Source organism: Symphalangus syndactylus, chromosome 5 (genome assembly GCF_028878055.3).
Source record: "Symphalangus syndactylus isolate Jambi chromosome 5, NHGRI_mSymSyn1-v2.1_pri, whole genome shotgun sequence".
NCBI classification, from domain to species: Eukaryota; Metazoa; Chordata; class Mammalia; order Primates; family Hylobatidae; genus Symphalangus; species Symphalangus syndactylus.
Window position 1 is genome coordinate 152102658 of NC_072427.2, and position 26781 is coordinate 152129438.

The 26781-nt window shown below is 51.6% G+C and overlaps 1 protein-coding gene and 1 long non-coding RNA gene across 3 annotated transcripts; one reads left to right on the forward strand and one right to left on the reverse strand.

Annotated features, from left to right (window-relative positions):
• Positions 1 to 28: 28 nt before the first annotated feature.
• On the forward strand, positions 29 to 10959 carry LOC129483536 (uncharacterized). Its single transcript, XR_008658080.2, has 2 exons — positions 29 to 337; positions 10752 to 10959. It is a non-coding gene; the product is annotated as an uncharacterized lncRNA (long non-coding RNA).
• A 1164-nt stretch (positions 10960 to 12123) lies between these two features.
• FKBP4 (FKBP prolyl isomerase 4) lies at positions 12124 to 21591 on the reverse strand. 2 transcript variants are annotated; one of them, XM_055281090.2, is made up of 10 exons: positions 21114 to 21591; positions 19074 to 19218; positions 18489 to 18631; positions 17536 to 17656; positions 17133 to 17289; positions 16440 to 16530; positions 16258 to 16341; positions 15802 to 15987; positions 15010 to 15249; positions 12124 to 12909 (listed from the first exon to the last, which is right to left on the reverse strand). In XM_055281090.2, exons 1-10 carry the CDS (start codon positions 21216 to 21218, stop codon positions 12802 to 12804), a joined length of 1380 nt encoding a protein of 459 aa, XP_055137065.1. In that variant the 5' UTR covers positions 21219 to 21591; the 3' UTR covers positions 12124 to 12801. The 2 variants fall into 2 exon arrangements, with proteins under 2 accessions (XP_055137065.1, XP_063495987.1); XM_063639917.1 differs by lacking the exon at positions 21114 to 21591 and adding an exon at positions 20236 to 20394.
• Between the last annotated feature and the right edge of the window lie 5190 nt (positions 21592 to 26781).

Consider the following 26781-nt stretch of genomic DNA (forward strand, 5'->3'; position numbering starts at 1 on the left):
ACAGGCCCACGGGCCACTCTTTTTCTCCACAGGGCTGCAGCCCGTGGGTAAACCAACCCTGACGTGGCCGATCTGTTCCCTTGGCAACAGGGCTCCCAAGGGCTTGACCTAATAACCTTGACCTTTTTCCTTTGTTTCCCTGGTAATGAAGATTCCTAGCCATCAGACCATTCCTGAGAATCTTACAAATCTTCGTAATAACTGATAATTGCATGGTTTTGAAAAGTTTTTAAAAAACTAGCTACCCATTAGGAGTGAAAACAATGTAGTGAGTTGCAATCAGCATATGAAAAATTAAATACAATAGTAATATACCAAGTGACTCCCAAGTAGTAAGGTAAGTATAGTTTTTGTGAAACTCTTGTTTCAATTGTTTATACTTACATGTGTATACTGGCTTATAATGTAAAAAAATTTTTTTTCAGTGTATGTGTTTTCTGGTCAGTAGTTTAAAAGCCACCTGCTGCAAAGCACATTTCACGTATTTCACATAATTAGTTCAGCCACTATGAGCTTTTTTTTTTTGGCAGAGGAAAACAGGTTCAGCAAGATTAAGTAAAATGGCAGAAGGAAGGATTGTGGGGCGGGGTGCGTGCTCAAACGAGAATTGTTTGATCCCAAACCCTAGGGCCTCTCCATCATTTACTATCATAGTTCGTAGGAGAGTCTTCAGGCTGGAAGTGAAGGTTGCCTGGATTCCAGATCTGCTCTGTCTTGTGGCCCCCCAGCACAAAGCTCTTTCATCTCACCCTCAGTGGCCTTACTCTTGTAGCACAGATGGGACTGTCACTCTCATGGCTGGCTTCTTGGGATACTTTCTTTCCATGTTGAATCCAGTTCTGCCTTTCTTTGGGGTGCCTCATCAATCAGGGCAGTATTTATGAAATCATGCAGGTGTTCAATACATTTTTAGATTTAGGTCTAAAAACCCAGGCTGACTTGCACTTGGTGTTTCAAAAAAAAAATGATTCTACCTTATCTGGGATTTTGGACCAGGGGCTGTTCCTTTTTATCTTTTTTTTTTTTTTTTTTTTTTTTTTTGAGACGGAGTCTCGCTCTGTTGCCAGGCTGGAGTGCAGTGGCGCGATCTCGGGTCACTGCAACCTCTGCCTCCCAGGTTCAAGCAATTCTCCTGCCTCAGCCTTGCGAGTAGCTGAGACTACAGGCGAGCGCCACCACGCCCAGCTAATTTTTTTTTTTTTTTGAGACGGAGTCGCGCTCTGTCACCCAGGTTGGAGTGCAGTGGTGCGATCTCGGCTCACTGCAAGCTCCGCCTCCCGGGCTCACGCCATTCTTCTGCCTCAGCCTCCGGAGTAGCTGGGACTACAGATGCCCGAGAATTTTTTGTATTTTTAGTAGAGACGGGGTTTCACCGTGTTAGCCAGGATGGTCTTGATCTTCTGACCTCGTGATCCACCCGCCTCGGCCTTCCAAAGTGCTGGGATTACAGGCGTGAGCCACCATGCCCGGCCGCCCAGCTAATTTTTGTACTTTATTGGTAGAGACGGGGTTTCACCGTGTTAGCCAGGATGGTCTCGATCTTCTGACCTCGTGATCCACCCGCCTCGGCCTTCCAAAGTGCTGGGATTACAGGCGTGAGCCACCATGCCCGGCCGCCCAGCTAATTTTTGTACTTTATTAGTAGAGACGGGGTTTCACCATGTTGGCCAGAATGGTCTTGATCTCGACTTCTTGATCTTCCCGCCTCTGCCTCCCAAAGTGCTGGAATTACAGGCGTGAGCCACTGCACCCGGCCCCTTTTTTTCTTTTTCTTTCTTTTTTTCTTTGAGTCTTGCTCTGTCACCCAGGCTGGAGTGCAGTGGTGCGATCTGGGCTCATTGCAACCTCCGCCTCCCAGGCTCAAGAGATTCTCGTGTCTCAGCCTCTTGGGTAGATGGGATTACAAGCGTGAGCCACCATGCCTGGCTTGTCCCTACTTCCTATGTCTGTACATAGTGGGAGGAGGCTGGAGGGCAAGACCTTTTCTTGGGGGAAGGGGGTGGCAGATTTTTCCCTAGATGTCCCAGTGGAACTGACAGCCAGATAAGAAAGAACAGCAGGTCAGAACAGTAAACTGGAGGAAGTCTGGACAAATACTGGAGACTGCAGATATATTCTGAGGCTGAACTGTGTTACAAGTTCATATTTCTGGTTGTGTACTGTGAGATGGCCATGTCCATTAAAAGGCACTGGGTCCCACAGGTATTCCTGGTGCTTTGAATAAATTTTCTCATTTACAGAGCAGTTGCATGCTCCCTCACCCCATGTTCTACCCCATCTCTATTCTCTCATCCTAGTTTAAACCCTAAGCTTCATATTAGGCCTTTAAGGTGGGAAAACCAAAACCAGTATCAAAATGTTCACCTCTAAGTTGGCTGTGGAGGCTCATGCCTGTAATTCCAGCACTTTTGGAGACTGAGGCAGGCAGATCGCTTGAGCTCAGGAGTTCAAGACCAGCCTGGACAACATGGCAAAATCGTGACTCCACCAAAAATGCAAAAATTAGCTGGACATGGTGGTGCATGCTTGTGGTCCCAGCTACTCAGAAGGCTGAGGCGGGAAGATCTCCTGAGCCCAAGAGGCAGAGGTTGCAGTGAGCCAAGATGGTGCCACTGCACTCCAGGCTGGGGGAAGTGAGACTCTGTCTCCAAAAAAAAAAAAAAAAAAAATTTACCTCTGAAGTGGTTTTAAAAGAAATTTATTACTAAATAACTCAGAACAAGAGGTGAGATCACCCAGCTTCTTTCATCAGGTGCCTTGGTCTGACCCAGTTACCTAAGATCAGACCCCAACCCAAGATTCCCCAATGCCTTAGTTTTATCTTCCTCATCATTTGGGTTTCTTGGTCTGGATCTTTCTGTGACACGGGGTGTCTGTTTTTAATTGTAGAATATGTTTGCCATGAAGGTCATGTAATTATGATCACAACTTTTTTACTTTTTTTTTTTTGAGACGGAGTCTTGCTCTGTCGCCTAGGCTGGAGTGCAGTGGCGCGATCTGCAAGAGCTCACTGCAAGCTCTGCCCTCTGGGTTCACGCCATTCTCTTGCCTCAGCCTCCCGAGTAGCTGGGACTACAGGCGCCTGCCACCACGCCCGGCTAATTTTTTGTATTTTTAGTAGTGAAGGGGTTTCACCGTGTTACCCAGGATGGTCTCAATCTCCTGACCTCGTGATGCACCGGCCTTGGCTTCCCAAAGTGCTGGGATTACAGGCGTGAGCCACTGCATCCGGCCTTCTTTTTCACTTTTTTGAGAGTTTCACTCTTCTTGCCCAGGCTAGAGTGCAATGGTGTGATCTTGGCTCACCGCAACCTCCGCCTCCCAGGTTCAAGCGACTCTCCTTTCTCAGACTCCTGAGTAGCTGGGATTACAGGTGTCCACGACCATGCCCAGACAATTTTTTTTTGTAGTAGAGACAGGGTTTCACCATGTTGGCCAGGCTGGTCTTGAACTCCTGACCTCAGGTGATCAAAGTGCTTGGCCTCCCAAAGTGCTGGGATTACAGGCCACCATGCCTAGCCTTATGATCACAACTTCTTTTTTTTTTTTTGAGACGGAGTCTTGCTCTGTCGCCCAGGCTGGAGTGCAGTGGCGCAATCTCGGCTCACTGCAAGCTCCGCCTCCCGGGTTCACGCCGTTCTCCTGCCTCAGCCTCTCCGAGTAGCTGGGACTACAGGCGCCCGCCACCACGCCCGGCTAATTTTTTGTATTTTTTAGTAGAGACGGGGTTTCACCGTGGTCTCGATCTCCTGACCTCGTGATCCGCCCGCCTCGGCCTCCCAAAGTGCTGGGATTACAAGCGTGAGCCACCGCGCCCGGCCAGATCACAACTTCTATACCACGCTTTTTGGCTTTTGTCAAGAGAGCCAAATAAAGTTAGAAAGGCAGGAAAGATAGGTCTCCAAGAAATAGGGCACAAGTCAAGTCCTTCCATGCCTGTGCCTCTCCCCACCTTGCATCAGTTACTTTAAGTACAGTGAGTGTTTTGTATGACTAGGCATTGCAAAGCCATATGGACAGATCCCTGGCTCCACAAAGAGCACTCCTGGTCTTGGCCCCTTTCTAGTTGGATGGTTGTTAGGTCTCTTCGGGCGCCATCTAAACTCCATCTTGTCTAAGCCAAGCACTCTTTCTGCTGGTTGTCTTGCTCCCCAAAACTGTCTAATTAGGGTATCTTCCTGGTTAGGTGACATGGATACAGTTGTATGGGTGGCATATTCTTTACAAACAATAGAAATCTCCATAGGAGAGGATGGGGGGGATTAAGTGGGAAGCATTTCTTTCCTTCTTTTTTTTTTTTTTTTTAAGATGGAGTCTCGCTCTGTCGCCCAGGCTGGAGTGCAGTGGCGTGATCTTCGCTCACTGCAAGCTCTGCCTTCCGGGTTCACGCCATTCTCCTGCCTCAGCCTCCTGAGTAGCTGGGACTACAGACAACCGCCACCATGCCCAGCTAATTTTTTGTATTTTTAGTAGACGGGGTTTCACCATGTTAGCCAGGATGGTCTCGATCTCCTGACCTCATGATCTGCCTGCCTCAGCCTCCCAAAGTGCTGGGATTACAGGCATGAGCCACCGCGCCCGGCCAGTGGGAAGCATTTCTAGGAAGATTCTTTGTCTAATTCATCCTCCAACAGTAGACAGAATGGTTTCTGTTTGCCCAGGGTGCCCAGGTAAGAAACAGGGTTTCCAAAGATCTTTCAAAACATGAGGCCCACAGCCTCACCACCTTGGGGGCAGGGTCCAGGCTTCTTAATGGGCTTGGTTTGGCTTATATCACCATCTCCCCCTCCCCTCTCTCATTCATGGTACACCTTAGCATATTAAAGTGTCGGAAAAGTTAGGTTTTTTGACCTAGAAACTGGCAGAGTGTGGGGCAGCTCTGCACTGAATGAAATGCTGTTATTCAGAATTCTAGTCTCACTGCCTTCCTCAAGTTTGCCCCTGTTAAAATGCACCACCAACTCTGGGAAGCTTTAATCCTAGAAGTAACTCATCAGGGTTGTCTGCTCAAGACTACTGATGGATGAGAAGTTCACTGTCACTATGTCACTTAAACATTAGGAGATAGGGTTAAAACACAAAGAATGAGGAAGACGTTTTGGAACTAGATAACACGGTAAAGACTAAATGGTCACCAAACTGTTGAGTTTAAAATGGTTAACTTTGTTTCACCTAAAAACGTGAATTTCACCTAAAAATACAAATCAGTTTATGTCTGATGCACTTCTAAAACAGGAGACTGAAGAGCCAATGGAATATGGAATATACATGCTGATCCTCTCTTCTAGCCACAGGACCCTGGACATTCACAAAGGCATTGCTTTTTCTTTTTTTTTTTTTTTTTTTATTAATTTTTTTTTGCATACAAAAACAATAAACATTTTCTAAAAATACATACAAACAAAAAGATGCGTATCAAACATATTAGGAAGGTTGCACATGGGAAGTCGGGGAATAGAAATGGGGGTGGGAGTTAAAATAAATGAGAGAGGGACTTTATATGGATCAGTGATAATAACTCAATCCTCTATTTGACAAAGAAGAGGGAGAAGGAAGAGGAAGAAAAAGAAAGTGGGATAAAGGATCAGAAAGGGAGGAAAATAGAAAAAATTAGAGTATGACTCCAGGGTAGACCTGTTTTGTTGTCATTGAGTTGGTTGGTTGGTTTGTCTGTTGTATTCTTCATGTTTCGCCAAGTTGGCCAGACTGGTCTCGAACTCCTAGCCCGAAGTGATCAACCCGCCTCGCCCCCCCAGAGTGCCGGGACCACAGGCGTGAGCCACCACGTCCAGCCCCCACATTGCTTCTGGCCTCCGTGGTAGACCTCCCAGACGGAGCGGCCAGGCAGAGGAGCTCCTCACTTCTACCCAGACACGGGGCGGCCGGGCAGAGGGGCTCCTCACTTCCCAGACGGGGCGGCCAGGCAGAGACGCTCCTCACTTCTTCCCAGACGATAGGTGGCCGGGCAGAGGCGCTCCTCACTTCCCAGACGATGGGTGGCCGGGCAGAGGCGCTCCTCACTTCCCAGACGATGGGTGGCCGGGCAGAGGCGCTCCTCACTTCCCAGACGATGGGCGGCCGGGCAGAGGCGCTCCTCATCTCCCAGACGATGGGTGTCCGGGCAGAGGCACTGCTCACTTCCCAGATGGGGCAGCCGGGCAGAGGCGCTCCTCACTTTCCAGATGATGGGTGGCCGGGCAGAGGCGCTCCTCACCTCCCACACGATGGGTGGCCTGGCAGAGGCGCTCCTCACCTCCCAGACGATGGGTGGCCGGGCAGAGGCGCTCCTCACCTCCCAGACGGGGCGGCCGGGCAGAGGCGCTCCTCACTTCTTCCCGGACGGGGCGGCCGGGCAGAGGCGCTCCTCACTTCCCAGACGGTGGGTGGCCGGGCAGAGGCGCTCCTCACTTCCCAGACGATGGGTGGCTGTGCAGAGGCGCTCCTCACTTCTTCCCGGATGGGGCGCCCGGGCAGAGGCGCTCCTCATTTCTTCCCGGACGGGGCGGCCGGGCAGAGGCGCTCCTCACTTCCCAGACGGGGCGGCCGGGCAGAGGCGCTCCTCACTTCTTCCCGGACGGGGCGGCCGGGCAGAGGCGCTCCTCACTTCTTCCCGGACGGGGCGGCCGGGCAGAGGCGCTCCTCACTTCTTCCCGGACGGGGCGGCCGGGCAGAGGCGCTCCTCACTTCTTCCCGGACGGGGCGGCCGGGCAGAGGCGCTCCTCACTTCTTCCCGGACGGGGCGGCCGGGCAGAGGCGCTGCTCACTTCCCAGACGGGGCGGCCGGGTAGAGGCACTCCTCACTTCCCAGACGGGGCGGCCGGGCAGAGGCGCTCCTCACTTCCCAGACGGGGCGGCCGGGCAGAGGCGCTCCTCACTTCCCAGACGATGGGTGACCCCGCAGAGGCGCTCCTCACTTCTTCCCGGATGGGGCGGCCGGGCAGAGGCGCTCCTCACTTCTTCCCGGACGGGGCGGCCGGGCAGAGGCGCTCCTCACTTCTTCCCGGATGGGGCGCCCGGGCAGAGGTGCTCCTCATTTCTTCCCGGACGGGGCGGCCGGGCAGAGGCGCTCCTCACTTCCCAGACAGGGCGGCCGGGCAGAGGCGCTCCTCACTTCTTCCCGGACGGGGCGGCCGGGCAGAGGCGCTCCTCACTTCTTCCCGGACGGGGCGGCCGGGCAGAGGCGCTCCTCACTTCTTCCCAGGCGGGGCGGCCGGGCAGAGGCGCTCCTCACTTCTTCCCGGACGGGGCGGCCGGGCAGAGGCGCTCCTCACTTCTTCCCGGGCGGGGCGGCCGGGCAGAGGCGCTCCTCACTTCTTCCCGGACGGGGCGGCCGGGCAGAGGCGCTCCTCACTTCTTCCCGGGCGGGGCGGCCGGGCGGAGGCACTCCTCACTTCCCAGACGATGGGTGGCCGGGCAGAGGCGCTCCTCACTTCCCAGACGGTGGGTGGCCGGGCAGAGGCGCTCCTCACTTCCCAGACGGTGGGTGGCCGGGCAGAGGCGCTCCTCACTTCCCAGACGGTGGGTGGCCGGGCAGAGGCGCTCCTCACTTCCCAGACGGTGGGTGGCCGGGCAGAGGCGCTCCTCACTTCCCAGACGGGGCGGCCGGGCAGAGGCACTGCTCACTTCCCAGACGGGGCGGCCGGGCAGAGGCACTCCTCACTTCCCAGACGGGGCGGCCGGGCAGAGGCGCTCCTCACTTCCCAGACGGTGGGTGGCCGGGCAGAGGCGCTCCTCACTTCCCAGACGGTGGGTGGCCGGGCAGAGGCGCTCCTCACTTCCCAGACGGTGGGTGGCCGGGCAGAGGCGCTCCTCACTTCCCAGACGGGGCGGCCGGGCAGAGGCACTCCTCACTTCCCAGACGGGGCGGCCGGGCAGAGGCGTTCCTCACTTCCCAGACGGGGCGGCCGGGCAGAGGCGCTCCTCACTTCCCAGACGGTGGGTGGCCGGGCAGAGGCGCTCCTCACTTCCCAGACGATGGGTGGCCAGGCAGAGGCGCTCCTCACTTCTTCCCGGATGGGGCGGCCGGGCAGAGGCGCTCCTCACTTCTTCCCGGACGGGGCGGCCGGGCAGAGGCGCTCCTCACTTCTTCCCGGATGGGGGCAGCCGGGCAGAGGCGTTCCTCACTTCTTCCCGGACGGGGCGGCCGGGCAGAGGCGCTCCTCACTTCTTCCCGGACGGGGCGGCCGGGCAGAGGCGCTCCTCACTTCTTCCCGGGCGGGGCGGCCGGGCAGAGGCGCTCCTCACTTCTTCCCGGGCGGGGCGGCCGGGCAGAGGCGCTCCTCACTTCCCAGACGGGGCGGCCGGGCAGAGGTGCTCCTCACCTCCCAGACGGGGCGGCCGGGCAGAGGCGCTCCCCACCTTCCAGATGGGGCGGCGGCCGGGCAGGGGCTGCAATCCCAGCACCCTGGCAGGCCAAGGCAGGCGGCCGGGGGGTAGAGGCTGCCGCGAGGCCAGACCACGCCACCGCCCTCCAGCCCGGGCAACACCGAGCACTGGGTGAGCGAGACTCCGTCTGTAGTCCCAGTACCTCGGGAGGCTGAGGCGGGCAGAGCACTCGGCATCAGGAGCTGGCGACCAGCGTGGCCAAGATGGCGAACGCGTGCCTGCATCCAAAGGAGAAAAGGCAGGCAGCGGTGGCGCGCGCCGGCAGTCCCAGGCAGTCTGCGGCGCGGGCAGCAGCAAGCCGATTAGATTGTAGCCTGGGCCAGAGAGGGAAAGAAAAAGAAAGAAAGAAAAAGAAAGAAAGAGAAAGAAAGAAAGAAAGAAGAAAGAAAGAAAGAAAAGAAAAGAAAAGAAAAAAGAAAAGAAAGGCGGCATTGCTTTTTCTTGATCATCCCTGAGACCATTCACTTACTTTGCCTCTCAAATTGGTATAGCATGGCAGGGCGCAATGGCTCATGCCTGTAATCCCAGCACTTTAGGAGGCTGAGGCGGGCAGATCTCCTGAGGTCAGGAGTTCGAGACCAGCCTGGCCAACATGGTGAAACCCCGTCTCTATTAAAAGTACAAAAATTAGCTGCGCATGGTAACAGGCACTTGTAATCCCAGCTACACTGGAGGCTAAGGCAGGATTGTTGCTTGAACCTGGGAGGTGGATGTTGCAGTGAGCCGAGATCACGCCATTGCACTCCAGCCTGGGCAACAAGAGCTACCCTCTGTCAAAAAAAAAAAAAAAAAAAAGGCTGGGCATGGTACCATGTGCATGTAGTCCCTCCAAGCTAGTCCAGAGGCTGAGTTGGGAGGATCTCTTGAGCCCAGGAGGTCAAGGCTGCAGTGAGCTGTAATTGCACCACTGCACTGAGCCTGGGCAAAATAGTGAGACCCTGTCTCAAACAAACAAAAAAAGAAAAAAGAAAAAATAGGCCGCGCGCAGTGGCTCACGCCTGTAATCCCAGCACTTTGGGTGGCCGAGGCAGGTGGATCACCTGAGGTCAGGAGTTCATGACCAGCCTGATCAATATGGTGAAACCCTGTCTCTACTAAAAATACAAAAATTAGCCAGGTGTGGTGGCGTGCGCCTGTGGTCCCAGCGACTTGGGAGGCTGAGACAGAATTGCTTGAACCTGGGACGCGGAGATTCCAGTGAGCCGAGATTGCGCCACTGCACTCCAGCCTGGGGAACAGAGCAAGACTCCATCTCCAAAAAAAAAATGGTAGAGTGTCATTTAGTACAGGATAAATTGTTTTTATTATTCCTAGGTTTTCTAACTGGGGATAGTTAATGCATCCACATTATCTGAGGTTGGCAAACAACTGGGGAACTGCAGCCATAAGGCAGCAATAATGAATCCCAGAAAGAGAACAAATTTTCCTTACTTACAATGTCCAGACTCTTACATTGGTTTTATTCAGCACTGCCCTTAGTGCATTGTCATTTCAACTTGTTATAAGGTTCTGAGGTGTTTTGCATTTGGAAAGGTAAAATTAGTCACTGAGACGTAACACGAATAAGGTTTCAGAAGTTCTGGTTTCTAACTTCTTTTCCAGTAATGACATTTTCTAAAAAGATACTACACTTTAATAGTCCTGCATAAAGTGCCTTTCACATATTTTTTCTCCAATGGAAATGGAATATAGTCTTCCATTCACCCTCAGGGTGGCGAAGCTGGTATTGAGGGCAAGTGTTAAGAGCACTTTGCCAAGCCTTGCAGGGTTTTGTGGGCTGTGATAAGGATTCTTTAGCCTAAATGGGATGGGTAATCATTGAAAGTGATTTAAGTACTCAGAGGGACACGATTTGGATGCAGTACAGAGTGAACTGCAGGTGGGGCAGGAGGGAATCCAAGATAGGAGCCTTTTGCAGGACAGCAGGCTGGAGTGCATGGTGATGAGAGGGAGCGGTACTAGTATGGAGGAAGTAGAAATACTTGGGAGATAAAATTCATAGAACTCAATGTTAGAACCAGCACTAGGACAAGATAAACTGTATTTTAATTTTTTCTAGAGACCACTTGCAAAGCTTGTTAAAAGCTCACAGTACTGCTTGCTACTAGCATTTCTTTCTTCAGGCACATTTCTCTGCATATAGAAAGATTTAAGTGTTGGTAGGAAGGGACAACTGACTGGGAAATGAACTTGTAGCACTGACCCAGGGCAGACTCGAGTATGTGGTAGGATTATTTTTAGGCTTAAAGACTTGTAGGCATTTTAACAAAACATCCTCACTAGACAGTTTTAATGTTACATAAACTAAGACTTATCTCTAAATGTTCTACAGTTAAATGCAGTTTTACATTCTTGGAATCCTACAGGATGTAGAGCTGGAAGAAATCTTAGGAATGCTTTCGATTTTTGCAGATGAGGAAAGAAGCTCAAGACTTGCCCACAGCCAAATGAACCTCACGGGAGAGTCTGGTTTAGTTCAGAGACCTCACCTTTCAGGCATACCTTTCCATTTAACTTCTGAGTCTTGGTTTTCTTATCTGTAAATAGGGTTATTAAAGTTATACCTTCTTTGTAGGATGGTTGCAAGGATTAAGTTTAACTCGTGATGCTGTCAGTACAGTGCTAGGCTTACTCCATAAATGCTTGAGTTAGTGATTACTGTTGGCTGCAGGCGTAAGAATCTACTACTTTTGAAATACCAAGAGGACCCAGACACAAACCACAAACACAGGGCTGTGATGTGAGGTAAGCCCAGTAAGAAAGCAGTTACACTGGGACTTTTTTAAAAAAGAGACAGGGTCTCACTCTCTTGCCCAGGCTGGCATGCAGTGGCACAGTCACAGTTCTCTGCATCCTTGGTGTCTTGGGCTCAAGGGATACTCACACTGCGAGACTTGCACACCCCAATTTTAATCCTGGCTCTAGCATCAGCTGTGTTGTATGACTCCGTGAAAATTTTCACACAGAAATACATCTTCCACCATTATAAATTTCTTCTGGAAGGAACTATATAGGCATGTGGCTAAGCAGACAACCACATCACTTTTGGGAAAGGACTGGAGAGCTCACAGTAGGAGAGAGGGATGAGGGCAGACACGGGCTCTGGCCTGGAGCCAGGATCATCTGGAGGCAGCTCAGCATGACTGGATTGTACTGCCTGGCTTCTCCCAGGGCCCCATCATGCCATAGGAGTTAAGGGTCAAAGCAGAGTTAGAAAAAAAGCACAAGCCTTTTCCTGTTAAGGCTGAGAAGGAAGCTGGGCATGAACACTCTGCTTTACTCTTAACCTTAATCATGTAAGTTATCTGACAGGAGGAGGTTAGTGACACCAGGAGTTTTACCTTGTTAAGAAACCAAAATGCAGATACCTCTGCCAGATCAGAGGTAGGTAGAAGACCAATTCCAACTTCAAAACAAACATGCACGGTGTCCCAGTCTTCTAGATCTTTATACTTTCGTCTTCCTAAGTGTCAGAGGCATAAAAACTGCCAGGTTGCTGGAGGGAGGGAGTGCTGGTGAAGCCGCAGACAAGTCCCAGCTGCAGTCTGTGCAGTGCTCAGGAAGCCATGCGTGGTGAGGCTGCTTCCTGCCCAACTACGGCATCTATATGAGATGCTGCACTTATTTAAGCTCAACTGGGACTAAGGGGGTGACCCCTTGATTTTTCCACTACCCATTATGTACCGACCCATACCCACCCCTCCAAGGCTGAACAGAAAGGGTTGTCTGACACCCAGGTTTTATTGTTTCCACTTTATTGCTCAAGCACGGAACTTGAGGCAAGCCTGGACCTTCAGCAACGTGCAGAGGCTGAGGGGATTTCGGGACACAACAGGGCCGAGAGGGGAAACTGACAGGGGAAATACCAGAACAGGGAACAAGGGGTGGTCACCATGACACCAGAAGACATCATCAGCCACACCGTTGGGGGTGAGGAAGGGAACAGAGAGAAGAAATGGCATAGCAGTGGTTTTTCCCATGTCCCTAGCACCCACATGGAGGCCACGTTTGGAAATGGACCGGGAGAGGGAAAGGATGAGGAAAACGGCTGCCCAGGAGTCTCCCTCTCCACCCTGGGTTCATATCAGACCCCATCCCTACCACTTGCCTCTTCTACCCTTAGAAAATGGACCTAACAGAGGGAGCAAAATAAATTAACATTCTGATGAATATATATGGATGGACATATGTTCATGTGCAATGGAGGAAGGGAAGAGGGGTGACACCAGCTAAAATGATTCCCCACCTCATTCCCCCAGCCTACGCCTTTCCCCCTTCCCCTAAAGCCACCATCCAACCAGATAGAAAAATAAAGGTCTAATTCACTCAAAATTCTTCAGTTTTTACAAAACTAACAGGGTGGAGTGGGGAGACTGGGGGGCAGGCAGCCGCAGGAGTAGGGCTGGTGGAGAGGGGCTATGCTTCTGTCTCCACCTGAGACTGGCTCCCTGCCGTGTTGCTCTTCTGCTCCTCCTTCATCTCTGTGTCAGTGGGATGGTCTCCTGAGGAAGCCTCTGCCTTGGCCTGCAAGGAAAAGGAACAGCAAATGGGCTGACTTCCCAAGTGAAAAAACACACACTTAATTTCTAGCAGAATTACACAGATACATCCATTCTCCTATATCTGTCCTAAAGATATACCTGTATAGGCCAGGCCTGGTGGCTTACACCTGTAATCCCAGCACTTTGGGAGGCTGAGGTGGTCAGATTGCTTGCGCCCAGAAGTTTGAGATCAGCCTGGGCAACATGGTGAAACCTCATCTCAACAAAAATTACAAAAATTAGCTGGGCGTGGTGGCATGCACCTGTAGTCCCAGCTACTCGGGAGGCTGAGTCAAGAGGATCGCTTGAGCCCTGGAGGCAGAGGTTACAGTGAACTGAGACTGTGCCACTGCACTCCAGCCTGGGCGGCAGGGCAAGAGACACTGTCTCAAACAAAACAAAACACTTGTATATGTACAAATTATGAACTCACAAGGTTATTCACTGCAATGCTGTTCTAAGCAGCACTGTCCCGTATGGTAGCCACTACTGTAAGTGGCTAGTTCAAACTCGTGTTTTTAGTGCAAAATATATGTTGGATTTTGAAGATGGTTTGAAAAATACACAAATGCAACTAAAATTTAATTCCATTTGTTTTTCACCTTTTTTTTTTGAGATGGAGTCTTGCTCTGTCGCCCAGGCTGGAGTGCAGTGGTGCGATCTCGGCTCACTGCAAGCTCCGCCTCCCGGGTTCACGCCATTCTCCTGCCTCAGCCTCTCCGAGTAGCTGGGACTACAGGTGCCCGCCACCACGCCCGGCTAATTTTTTTTTGTATTTTTAGTAGAGACGGGGTTTCACCGTGGTCTCGATCTCCTGACCTCGTGATCCGCCCGCCTCGGCCTCCCAAAGTGCTGGGATTACAAGCGTGAGCCACCGCGCCCGGCTGTTTTTCACTTTTTTAACATGGTTACCAGAAAATTTTGAATTACATGTGGTTGATACTGTATTTCTACTGGACAGTGCTGGTTTAGAACACTGTTTAAGACTGACTGGGTGTGGTGGCTCACGCCTGTAATCCCACCACTTTGGGAGGCAGGGGTGGGCAGATCACTAAAGTCAGGAGTTCGAGACAGCCTGGTCAACATGATGAAACTTCATCTGTACTAAAAATACAAAAATTAGCCGGGTGTGGTGGCGGGCGTCTGTAATCCCAGCTACTCGGGAGGCTGAGGCAGGAGAATCGCTTGAACCCGGGAGGTGGAGTTTGCAGTGAGCCAAGATCGTGCCACTGCACTCCAGCCTGGGCAACAAGAACAAAACTCTGTCTCAGAAAAACAAAAAAAACAAAAAAAACAAAAAAACCAAAAACAAACAAACAAAAAAAACCACTGGAAGACTAAAAAGGGACTGATTAAGATAAACCGTATCCATACAATGGAATACTATGTAAGCCTAAGAAAGAATGTAAAAGTTCTTTAAATACTGATGTAAAATAAGCCTCCAGCTACTATTACATGAAAAAAGCACAGCCGAATCACGTTGCCTCTTGTTAGGGGAAAGGGAGAAAGCAACATGAATGTCTGCCTGTGGCTTGATGCAATACACTGGAACCATCCGAGAACCTGAAGGGGCCGCTGCTTCTGGTGGGGGAGGCAGACTTGACTGTATACTTTGGTACAGTTTGAATTTAACTAAGTATATTATTTATTTATCACACACAAAAAGCACTTTTTTTTTTTTTTTTGAGACAGGGTCTCATTTTGTCACTCAAGCTGGGGTGCAGTGGTGCCATCGTAAGTCACTGAGGTCTCTACCTACTGGGTTCAAGTGATCCTCCCACTTTGACCCTGCAAAGTGCTGGGACTGCAGGTGTGAGCCACTGTGCCTGGCCCACAAGAAAACATAAATCGGGAATTACACTCAGGGCAACCAACCCAACTTCTGGGGCTTGTGGGTAGGTTTCCAGCACTGATCACAGAACACTGGCCCCAACAGCAGGGAACACGTGCTCCTTAATGCTCCAGGGAAAAGGCAACTTCTGGTTTCCGGGATTGGCATAGACAACCAAAGGCACAAAGAGCCCACAGTAGCCAGGTTAAGTGGAGGGATGCTATTCCAACTGTTCCCCACCCCAGTCCTCACCTTGTTCTCCTCCTCAGCCAGCCTCTCAAACATATTGGCATAGAGCTTCTTCTCCCGGGCAAGCTGCCTTCGGATCCGCTGCTGGCACACAGCCAGCTGGGTCTTGGCGGCTTTGTTGTTGGGGTAGAGCTGCAGGACCTTCTGGAAATCAGCCCGTGCCAGTTCAAAGTCATTCACGGCCAGGTGGGCCTCTCCCCGGCGGAAGAGGCCCTTCTCGTTGTTGCTGTCCAGTTCTAGGGCCTAAAGGATGCAGAGAGGAAGCAACATCGTGGGAGCTCAGGGCTTGTAGCTCACCTGGCCAAGACTGGGTTCCAAAGGTGCCCCTTAGGTGGAGGAGGAGGAATGCAAATGGCTGGCTCCACCCCAGGAAGAACAAGGCCTGGGGCATTAAATGGAACAATCCAGGGTCTAGGAAGGAACCTCATTTAATCCAACAGGCAGAGAGGGAAGACAGCAGGTCTTTGGACGAAATAAAAAGACTTCAGACATTAACATTCACTTTAGAATAAACCAAGTAGGTAAGCGGAGAGGCTAAGAACCAAGGTGGAAGAAAACTCTTGTGATTCTTCCCATTCCGTGTCCTCCTACTTCTTGCCAACTGCTTCCCACCACTAAAGCTAAGGTTCTTGCTATGAATACTTACATCCGTGCCTTTGGTCTGTAACCTCAGAGCTCCCACTGATCCACTCTGCTATCCCTGCCCTAGTCACCAAGAGGAAGTTTCAGACATGCTGGCAGCTCAGCCAACTCTGCCTGTGAATGCTGCTTCCATGCCTTCTGAGGGGGCCTCACCTTGTTACAGCTTTCAATGGCAGCAGAGAAGGCCTGTAGTTTCAGATGACACATGGCCAGGTTGAGGTGAGAGGCCAGTCGAAGGGCCTGTGCCTTCTGTGCTTCCTCATTGGAAAAACTAGACTCATATTCCAGCCAAGACACGATCTTCTTATACTGTAGTAAAGCTTGCTTGTATTTGCCTTCCTAGAATGGGAGAGAGGCTCAGGCACCTGGCACAGGTCCAGTGGCACTAGGCTCTTACACCCTGCGGACATCAGTGACACATGGGCCACAAGAGGTTCCTGCTCCCACCCCTCCCACTGGCAAGGCCAGCAAGCTCACATATATGAAGTGAAGATGGCAGGTGCCAACCTGTCCACTTCTTGGCAGAAAATGATCTCAGTCACCAAGGGAAGGGTAGGCTCAGAGCAACTCTTCCTGGGAGTGTCCTTAGGACAGTGACTGTTGGCTCACCTTGAAGTACACAGTGCCCCGCTCTTTCACTATGGTGCTCTGTTCCAGCTTCTCTTCTGAATTCATCTCCCAAGACTCCTTGGCCTGCCACACCCCAGGAGAGAAACAAAGTTGTCAGCCACCCCAGAGTCACGTACAGGGTGGAACTTGACTTTAGATGGGAAGACCCTGAGCAAACTTACCTTTTCAAAACTCTTGAGGTGTAATTCATATTTCAGCTCAGCGTTTGGTGGGATCTGGAACTTTTCCTTTCCAACACTGCCAAAAGCATAGCTGGAGGGGTGAAAAACACTACGTGTCATCTTGGCAACACTTAACCTGCTCCAGGCTGAAAAGGCTTCCGGTCCATTTCCTGGAAAAGTACCTTCCCATCCCTTGAGACTTGGTTCAAATGTTTGGCAAATCTTCCCTGGCCTCTTCACACTGTCAGATGGTCCCTCAGCATCCTTCATACCCTTCTAATAACATAGCCGGGCAGCAGTGTGATTACTAATTTAAATAGCACCTCACTAAACAATGAGCTAGAATTAGAAGGCAGAAACAATGTTCTATTAGTCTCTGAACCCCTAGGAATTTTTAGCAGTGCCTGGCAGGTAGTAGCTGTTTCAGTCATGACTGAATGAATTAATGGGATAGGAAAATCTTGATGGCAGAGGAGAGAATCTGCAGCAACTATGACTGAAAAGATTGGGCTTAGATCCAAGGAGATGTAGACAGTTGTGGCCACACTTCTAAGTACACTGAGGATATCACAAGGGTGTGTGTTTGGTGTGGCCAGAGTTAAAAAGGGTACAAACAGCTGGTTCTACAATTCATTTTATATCTTTGATCTTGGTTTGCCTGCCTGCCTACTCTACGAAGTGCCCACCCCTCACCTGGGCTCGAGGTACACAATGGAATGTTCTCCTTTCTCCATGCGCTGAATGGCCCTCTCCAGACCATAAGGCAGATCCAGGTTCTCCCCCTCGCCAATCTCAAAGCGGAGCTCCCGCTGGTCAAAGAGCTGGTCCTTGTAGTACCCCTCCAGTGCAACTGGCATGAAAGACAGGCAGTTGTAAGAGGGCAGGTGACTGAGGAAAGATGCCATCAGCTTCCCTGCATCACCCCAAGATTCTCCTAGCTGTGTTCTCAAATCTGGAGTGATGTGAAGAGAATATGGTCCAACCCCTCATTTTATGGACAAGAAGATAGGCTCGGAGAAGGGAAGTGACTTGCCCAAACCCACACAAGGCCTAAATATCAGAATTAGAATTGAAAGCCCAGACTGTACTGTCTCACCCTCCACGATAGCGCCCTCATTGGGCTTAGCGTAGCCTTCACCGCGAGTCTGTATTCTGCGAATGATTCCGCCATCTTCCTCTTCCGTCAGATCTTCTCCCTTAAACTCAAACAACTCCACCTGTGGGACAAGATGTGACATAATTCCTTCCCATACTAACTCATGGGCAGCGAAACACTATCTTTCTCATCCATGAGAGTCCCTACTGACTGCCAGGCCAGATCTGACCACAAGGGCAGTCACAAGGAGTTGGGTAGAGGGCACTTTAAGTTCTTGGGAGCTGCCCTAATCTCAACTTTGGCAGAGGTGGGCAGACTACGTAGATTTCAGTTAAGCTGAGGAGAGCAATCTATTTACTACCTGCTCTATTAACAAGGACCTATCAGGATGTGTCCCAGATAATCCTAATTCACACTACCTGATGAGCCCAATCTGGTAGGTATTAGAAATGATTACCCAACGTCTCTCAGCAGTTTCTCAGTATTCAAGGGCCCACGGATTGGCTCAACCATTTTCAGATTGAACAATGTCAAGTTCTATCTCCTCAGTGAAGCCTTTTCTCAGCCCTTGACCCACAGGGGAGCTACTGCTCCCTCTTCTGATCTCTAGAGCACCAATATTCTGTATTGCCATTTATAACGGGACATAGTTTCTGACCTCCCGACTCCTTTCAGTATTATTCTGGGTACCGCTCTGGAGATAAAGATGCCTTAACCCCGACCATGCTTTGAGTCTGGAGAGGAGCTTGTGCCTCCCTCTTCCCACCCGAAGCTTCTATTACTTCCATTACTAGCAGCAGCAGAGCCCTCTGCATTTCTCCTCCCATAAGGCCAGACCCTCAGCCTTGGTGGCTACATTGTCTCCAAGAAGCAGGAAGGGCTGGAGGGCAGCCAGGCATTGGGCTGAGATAAGGCCTGGCTCTTAGCCTGGATCTCAGTGGCCAAACACTCACCTCAAATACAAGTGTGGCATTGGGGGGAATCTTTGGAGGACTGCCTGCTGAACCGTAGGCATATTCTGGTTTGCAGGTGATGTGGCACACCTCCCCCACCTTCATGGTTGCTATGGCAATGTCCCAAGCCTTGATGACCTCCCCTGCAGGTACAGAAGCAAACAGGACCGCCTTAGCAGGGTTCTGATTCTGGGCTCAAACAGTGCTCCTGAAGAGTTACTGCACCACACTCATGGGGAAGCTGGACATCCTTTAGAAATGGGACTAGAAGGTGAGATACTTGGTTGTATTAAGTGCTACCAGGTCTAAGAACTGTAAAAGATCACGTGATCCTGAACAAAAAAGAGTTTAAGATGCAAGACAGTCCACCTTTGAAGGGGGAGTAAGGTGTTGGGAGGTGATGAGGAGAAGGGGAGACAGAGATCAATATAGTTACAGAACGGTACAAAAAAAAAAGCGACCGAAAGAGTTAACAGACTGTGATAAACTATTCCTCCCTGAGCTTGGTCCTGAGAAAATGGTTTCTGTTTGTGACAGCTTGTGTCCACCTCGAACCTATCCTACCAGCCCACTGACCACGCCTACCTTTTCCCAGGTCAAAGGAGAATTTGTCCTTGCGATCCAGACTGGAGTCAAACTTTGTGCCATCTAATAGCCAGCCAGTGTAGTGGACAAAGACTCGGTCCCCAATCATGGGCATCTCTGTACCTGTGCCCTCTCTCTTGATGACCTGGGAGGAAGGGGGAGAAAGTGAGTACCCCAGGGTTTGGGGCAGAAAGGGGCACCAGCACTGCCTGCAAGCCTCCAGAGGGAACATAAAGGGACTTCTCTGTGTTCATCCTCCTCTGCCTACTTGTCCCTCCAGATTCAGTTACTAGCAGCTTGGCTTAGGAGTCAACTAACCTTCTTGTCTTTCTTGAGGTGCAGCAAGACTTGGTTTGAAAAAGGAGACAAAAGGCTGAGAGATCTGAGTTCAAGTTTCCGCTGTATGGATAAGCTTTTAAAATTCTCTACACTTTATTTGTAAAGCAGTGATGATAATCCCTATCTCCTACAGTTGTTGCAAGATTAGACCAGTAAAAGGTTGAATAATAGATTATTATTATAATCGGCAAAGGGGGAAGTATTTATGCCACACTTCCTCCTTCTTCCTTCATGCCAGTGGTCATCAGATTAAGGTCTGGTTTGGAGACAGGAGAATGAGAGGAGTGAGTGAAGAGAATAGAAACAGTTCAAAACAGGTAAGGAAGAAACCAGGTTATAGGTGAACCCGGAGGTTCTCCATGGGACCTTAAACTCTGACTTGGGAGCTGAGTATTCCTCACTGGTAGTAAGTCCAGGGCTGTAGTATTCCCTAGAAACGTAAAGGCTTCTTTAGCGCCACCTGGTAGGTGTGCGGTTACCCTCTAAGGGAAAGCTTCCACGAAGAATATACAGGGGCTTTGAGGAGTAGAAAGGTAAAAGGGAAGGAATGGCGGATCAAAGGGGAAATGACCCTTCCTGGAATAACAATCTCGTAGAAAACAGCAGGACGCTGGAGCTAGAAGGGGAAGCCACATGCCCCAGGAGAGCTGCTGGAGCAGACGCTTGAGGTCCCCAATAATCTGGTGCAAAGACAGATGCACTTCTGGACCAGGTAAAGGCCCCCTGAGGCGGGTGCCGCACACGCGGAGCTCAGCGGTGGGAAGCCAGGATGAGGAGGAGCAGCGGATGGGGAGAAGGCATAAGACGCAGGCGGGGAATTCACCATCTCTGAGTCTCCCTGGAACCTGCTCCGACCCAAGGCAGGTTGTCCTGGCCCAGGTCAAGATGCCCTCCCCCCAGCTCCCCAGGCTATTTGTAGTCGAGCGGTCACTCGGCGGCAGGCTCCACAGCAGAGCGCCTCCTCCCCGCCCCACACCCCGCAGCCCTGGCTCCGGGAGGCGGCGGAGGGGGGAGGGGACTACAGCTCCCGGCATGCCCCGCGCCCGGCCTCCCCCGGGCCGAGGGAGGGGGCGCCGCGCGGCGAGTGGGGACCTCGCTGGGTCCCGGCGTCGGCAGGGGACCCCGGGAGGGCGCCGGAACCCTGTCGCGCCTGCGTCGCACAAAGGCCGAAGGGCCAGGAAAGCACTGTGGGGAGTCGCTCCCCGTCCTGTCCCGTGTTCCACCGCCCGGGTGGGCGAGCCCTGGCACCGCCACCAACTAGGCGGCCCGCGGCTGGCAGCTCCGCTGGGGCCGCGGGGTCGGGGGCGGCGTGGCGTGGGAGGCCCGGCCTGGCCCCGGGCTGCGGCTCGGGTGCCCGCGGCGGTCGCCTCGCCCCGCCCCTCTCCGCCGCCCCGCGCGCGCCGGGGTGGGCACTGCAATCCCGACCCCCTGCCCGGGACCGGGCGCTGCCGGCTGGGGAGCCTGGGGGGCCTCGGCCCGCGCACCTAGGCCGCCCCCCTGCCGAGCGCATGGCCGGCCTCGGTGCCTTAAACGACGCAGCCCGGGCCGGGACGGCGATGCCACCGGCCCCCGGCGGGACGGCCGCGAGGCTGCAAAGGCGGCCGCCTCGACCCGTGCCCGGCCGCGGGCTCCGGGCGCGGCGGAAGGGCGGCCCGCGGGGTCCCGGGTTCGGTCGCCTCCGCAGGCCCCGCCGCCCCTCACCTTCAGCACGCCTTCGTCCTGTTTGGGGCTGATGTCCACTCCCTCCATGGGCAGTGGCGCCGACTGCGCCCCGCTCTCGGTCGCCTTCATCTCCTCGGCTGTCATCTCCGCGCGGCGCGCCGTTTATCCGGGAGCTGGTGCGGGCGCGAGCGCACTCTGGGCCGCGGGCGGGGGCGCTACCTGCGGGGCGTGCGGGAGGCCGGACGCGGCGGCACCGACTGCGGACAGCGAGGAGGCTTGAGCACCTCTGCACGCGGCGCGAGAGCTGGGGTAGGTGGGTCAGGAGCGGCTCGGGGAGCGATTGGTCCCGCCCCGCCGCGAAGGAGGGGCTGGGAGGAGCGGGAGCGCGGACAGAGGGGGCGGGTGCAGAACTTTCTAGAGACGGCGGGACTAAGCCGGTTTGGGCTCAGTGCTGCGGGCGCTTCGGAATTTTTTTTCTTTTTTTTTCTGGTTCTTGCCTCCTTCTGGCTGCCTGCCCCCTCCGCCTTCTCCTGGGACCCTCGGACTCGGGATCTCCCCGGCGGCCTCCCCTGGCCCTTCCTCCCTCCCTCCCATCCCCGCCCGCTTCCCTGTCTAACCGGATTCTTCCAGATTCTTCTCGATCGATCTCCCGACATCACTCCACCAGTCCGCTGCGTCTGCGGCGGGGTGTGGAGAGCGCGGGCTGCGGGATGGCAGTGGCGGCGCCCCCTCCCCGGGACCGGCCGTCACCACGGGCGGCGTGGCGTCTCTGCTATGACCCGCGTAGACCTTTCCCTACCTGGGGGAAAGAGGGCAAGGGCGTGCGGGGGGAGGGGGGAGTCAGTGGACAGCGCTGCCCCGCTGCAGAGACCTCGATTTCCCCAGACCCGAGAAGCCCCGGCCGGGCAGCGATGCCTCGCCTAGCGCCAGCAGATGCTGCGAGCAGCGGGGTTGGCAAGGCATGGTCCTCCCAGCTCGGAACTCAGACGGGGCACACACTCAGGGGACCCTTCCCGGCGGTAATAAAACTGCCGTTTCCGCGAATGCTTACAAAGATGGGTCCCCCTCACGAAAAAAGTCACTCGGTTTTCCTAAAGGCCCACAGAAGGAGTATTTTCCTCTCAATGTTTGTTTCCCGAGTGTTTTCGACAGGCTGTGGAGCGCGCAGCTGCCGGTGTCACCTAAGCCATGGTCGTGGGACCTAGAGAGCCATCTAGAGAGGGGCGTGGTTTTGCTCAGCACTTAACCCCAGTTAAGCATAGTGCCTGGTGAGTGGTGTTCCGATAGTTACTGGCTGCATGAATTTTCCTTTTTTAAATTTCTTTTTCCAAGTCCTGGCTGATTTTTTTTTTTTTTTTTTTTTTTTTGAGACAGGGTCTTGCTCTGTCGCCCAGGCTGCAGTGCAGTGGTGCGATCTTGGCTCTCTGTAGCTGGGACTACAGGCGTCCGCCACCACGCCGACTAATTTTTGTATTTTTAGTAGAGACGGGGTTTCGCCGTGTTGCCCAGGCTGGTCTCGAACATCTGGTCTCAAATGATCCACCGCCTCGGCCTCCCAAAGTGCTCGGATTACAGGCGTGAGCCACTGCGCCCAGCTTGAATTTTTATTCCAATAATAACTGTATTTTTGGACTTCCCGTTATGTACCCGGCACTGTGCCGTTGGACGCCATTAGTCTCATCAAACTAAACAAAGCTTTTTAGAGATGAACTTTCAGCGTCATAATGTGATGATTTATTGTAGTCCCTGCCGAGGGAACTTGAAAGGGATGCAGAAGAAAAAGCCCTTCGCTTCAGCCATTTACAGCCCAAATGAGTTGAGACGTCTCTTTAGGTGACTGGAGACAACTCCAGAGGATACGGCGCTGCCCCTGTAGGGGTTAAATCCACTACTTTTCTGCAGAAGTAACAGTGCCAGGGGTCACCCAAACTCTGGGAGACCAGGATGGTGGGTGCTGGCTTCCGGGGTGGCAGTTTACCGCAAACTGTTCTTGGCTTGCACCTACTGATTGATTCTCCACGTGTGGCTGTTTCTTTTCTGCGTCTTTTTCTTCATCGGAAGCGGACAGTGTGGGACCCCCCCGCCCTTTAATTCTGTTCGGCACATGCTTAGTGGAGCGCTTCAGATTGCCTGCCATTACATTAACACATAGCCTAATACCCTAGTGGAATGAGCATGTGCTTTGGAGTAAGGGACGTTGGGTGGCCCATGTGTTATGTTAGCTGTTTAAATTGGGCAAGTTAGTTAATCTTCATGCCTCGGTTTGTTGTCTGTAAAATAGAGATAGTAACATTTGTAAAAGAGGGTGATTTAATGGTTAAAAAAGCGGGAATCTGTGTATGGTATCTAGCTCAGTGCTCGCCTCCAACTCCGCAGTTGGTAAATAACGGTCGTTTTAGTGTGATCTGATAGGCGCTGCAGTGGAGACAGGGACAAAGGGCTAAAAAAACGGAGGTCTGTGAGACAGGGAAGGGCATGAGGGCAAGGTTCCCGGTGAGAAGCTCTGTCCTCACACAGTGAAGGAGGAAACTAGGGGACCACAGGCATTGGGGTCTTGAATACTGGAGCAGGAACTTACTGTTTCTCTTAGAATATTTCCTGGTCGTTTATGCGATATTTTTCTGATCATAAAAAGTACACGTGACTGTAGAAAGTGTGCACGTGTTTTAGTCTCTTTCCTCCGTCTCCTCACCCTTTCCCCAGGCCATTTAAGTTAGTATTCTCATTAAAGATGTTTAACTGGTACCACTCGAAATTCTTCCAAAATGTCCCCTTTTTTTTGCAGGAGGAGGAAGTCAGCACACTTTTTATCATCTACCTTATCTGTAGGTGACTCCTGCTGGGATCAGAAACTTTGTTGTCACACTGAGCCTCTTAGAGCTGACCTGGCTCAGATCCCAAACTCTGGGTCCATCATTTACGCATGAAGACCCCTTGTTTCTACAGTTCATATTTTGACCTTCCTAGGCTGCCAATGCACTTAACATCCAAATAATTATATGATATTTGGATCGTTCAAAAGACTGAAATGCATGTAGATGTGTGTGTTCATGTGTGCATACATGTTATGCAGCATACCAGTACAATGAAACCTGGAAATCTCACCCAGCCTGAGTTAGAATGTTCCCAGTATAATTTGTCAAAAATGTAATGCCAAAAAAAAAAAAAAAAAAGCTGTTAAGGACTTTTACATATTTTCTTGTTAACTTTGGTGTCTGTTGATTGAGAAAATAGAAACTCTACTGACCAAAAAAGCTATTACGTATTTCTTTTTTTTTTTTTGAGGCGGAGTCTCGCTCTGTTGCCCAGGCTGGAGTGCAGTGGCGCGATCTCCGCTCACTGCAAGCTCCGCCTCCCGGGTTCACAGCATTCTCCTGCCTCAGCCTCCCAAATAGCTGGGACTACAGGTGCCCACCACCATGCTCGGCTAAATAGTAGAGACGGGGTTTCACCGTGTTAGCCAAGATGGTCTCCATCTCCTGACCTCGTGATCCACCTGCCTCGGCCTCCCAAAGTGCTGGGATCACAGGCATGAGCCACCGTGCCCGGCCTCTACATATTTCTTGAAACATTTATTTATGTTAGTGATTTTAGTCCCGTTTTCATACAATTTAAAAATAGTAGGCCCCTATGTGAGGCCTGTGCATAGTGAAGACCTGCGTGAAGGTTAAGCTCACGGGCTCTGGATTGGACTCTGCTGGGTTCCAATTCCAGCACAAGCTCTTTACCTGGATTCAAATCTCAGCTTCATCATTGAACTCACCGTGTGAGTCCTGGAGGAAGGTCTCCTTGTCCCTAAAATGGCTGTCATGATAATGCCTTTCTCTCAGGGGTTTTCTCTGAAGATTAAATGGCTTATTTATTTTTTGGAGAGAGGGTCACACACTGTTGCCCAGGCTGGAGTGCAGTGGTGCATCACAGCTCACTGCAGACTCCGCCTCCCAGGCTGAAGCAAATCCTTCCACCTCAGCCTCTAGAGTAGCTGGGACTACACAGGCACAGACCACCATGCCTGATTAACTTAAAATTTTTTTTCTGTAGAGATGGGATCTCCCTGTATTGCCCAGGCTTTTCCTGAACTCCTGAGCTCAAGTGATCCTCCCTCCTTGGCCTCCCAAAGTGCTGGGATCACAGGTGTGAGCCACTGAAACTGGCAATGGGATATTACGTGTGAAGTACCTGAACTTGTATATGGTACACAGGGAGTAGGTGAGTGGTAGTGTGTGTGCCACACTTCAGCCTGTTGATTGCTGGAATATGCAGTCGTGTTTTTTGTTTGTTTGTTTGAGACAGGCTCTCAAGCTCTGTCACCCAGGCTGGAGTGCAGTGGCGTGAACATGGCTCACTGCAGCCTCAATATCTTAAGCTCAAGCAATCCTCCTACCTCAGTCCCCCAAGTAGCTGGGACTACAGGTACACGCCACCACACCCATTAATTTTATTTTTTGTAGAGACGGGGTCTTACTGTGTTGCCCAAGCTGGTTTCGAACTCCTGAGCTCAGGCGATCTGCCCGCCTCAGCCTCCCAAAGAATTGGGGTTACAGGCATGAGCCACAAGACCCGGGCCTTGGAATATGCAGTTGAAGATGTGGAAGTCTCCAGCCCGGAAGTTGAAAGCCACTGGTCTAGATATGGCTTTGCTCCATTAGTTCCAGAGGAGTGCTTCTCTTCTAATGTTAAATTACATCTGTGCTTTATGCTCCTGGACACTTGACTGTGAGCTTGACTAGCTCACGTAACTCACAGTAGCTTCCCCTGCTGATATTTTGTCATTCCAACAAGACTGAAAGCCCCTTAAAAGTAGACTTGGTGTCAACACTTCCATGAATCCCACCATTAGCTGATCTCCTTGAGAGGAGGTAATGTGATATTTGGTGGTTGTCCTGCTGAAAGAAAGCTTGTTTCCTTTTATAAAATCTAATTTCTTGCTTCTGATAAATACTCATATTTCTGTTTTGCTCTTGGAGAGATAGGAAGTAGCAAATCTTCATCCTGCTGTATCTGTAGATGCACTGAAATTTGGCTTTGGCCTGGATCTTCAGAGGGTCAAATAGCCAAAGGCTGATTTCAGCATTATTTCTGTCTTCCTTGAACTTGTGTGTTATCAAGGATCATGTGGCCGGGTGTGGTGGCTCATGCCTGTAATCTCAGCACCTTGGGAGGCTGAGGCAGGAGGATTGCTAGAGGCCAGGAATTCAAGACCATCTTGGGTAACATAGTGAGACCCTATCTCTACCAAAAAATGAACACAAAATTTTACACATGAAAAAGCATCATGTATGTGTCTAGGTTATTATCATATCTAATTAGCATAACTAGGACATGGATTGCCACTTGGTAAAAAGAGTCTGAACTTCCATCATCCTCAGTTGAAAGTAAGCGTATATTTAAGATCATAAATGTGCACTGCAGTGAGCACAGGAGCAATCCAGCAGCTGTCATTACTGAGAAATTAAGACATTATTGTTCCTTCAGTATAACATCAAACTTCTATGATGAGTCTGCTAACTTTTAAAAAAGGTATGAATTATAATAGCAATAATGATTTATTTGAGAGTTCCTATTTATTCGTGTATCCTGGAAGTTCATTCTTTGTTGGTAATAGTTTTTGTTTAGTCAAATATTGACTTTAGTATGTATCCCTTTAGCATTTGGCCAAAATGTGTATTCACAGTATCTCTGAGTTTCACGCTCCACATAGGCTCAC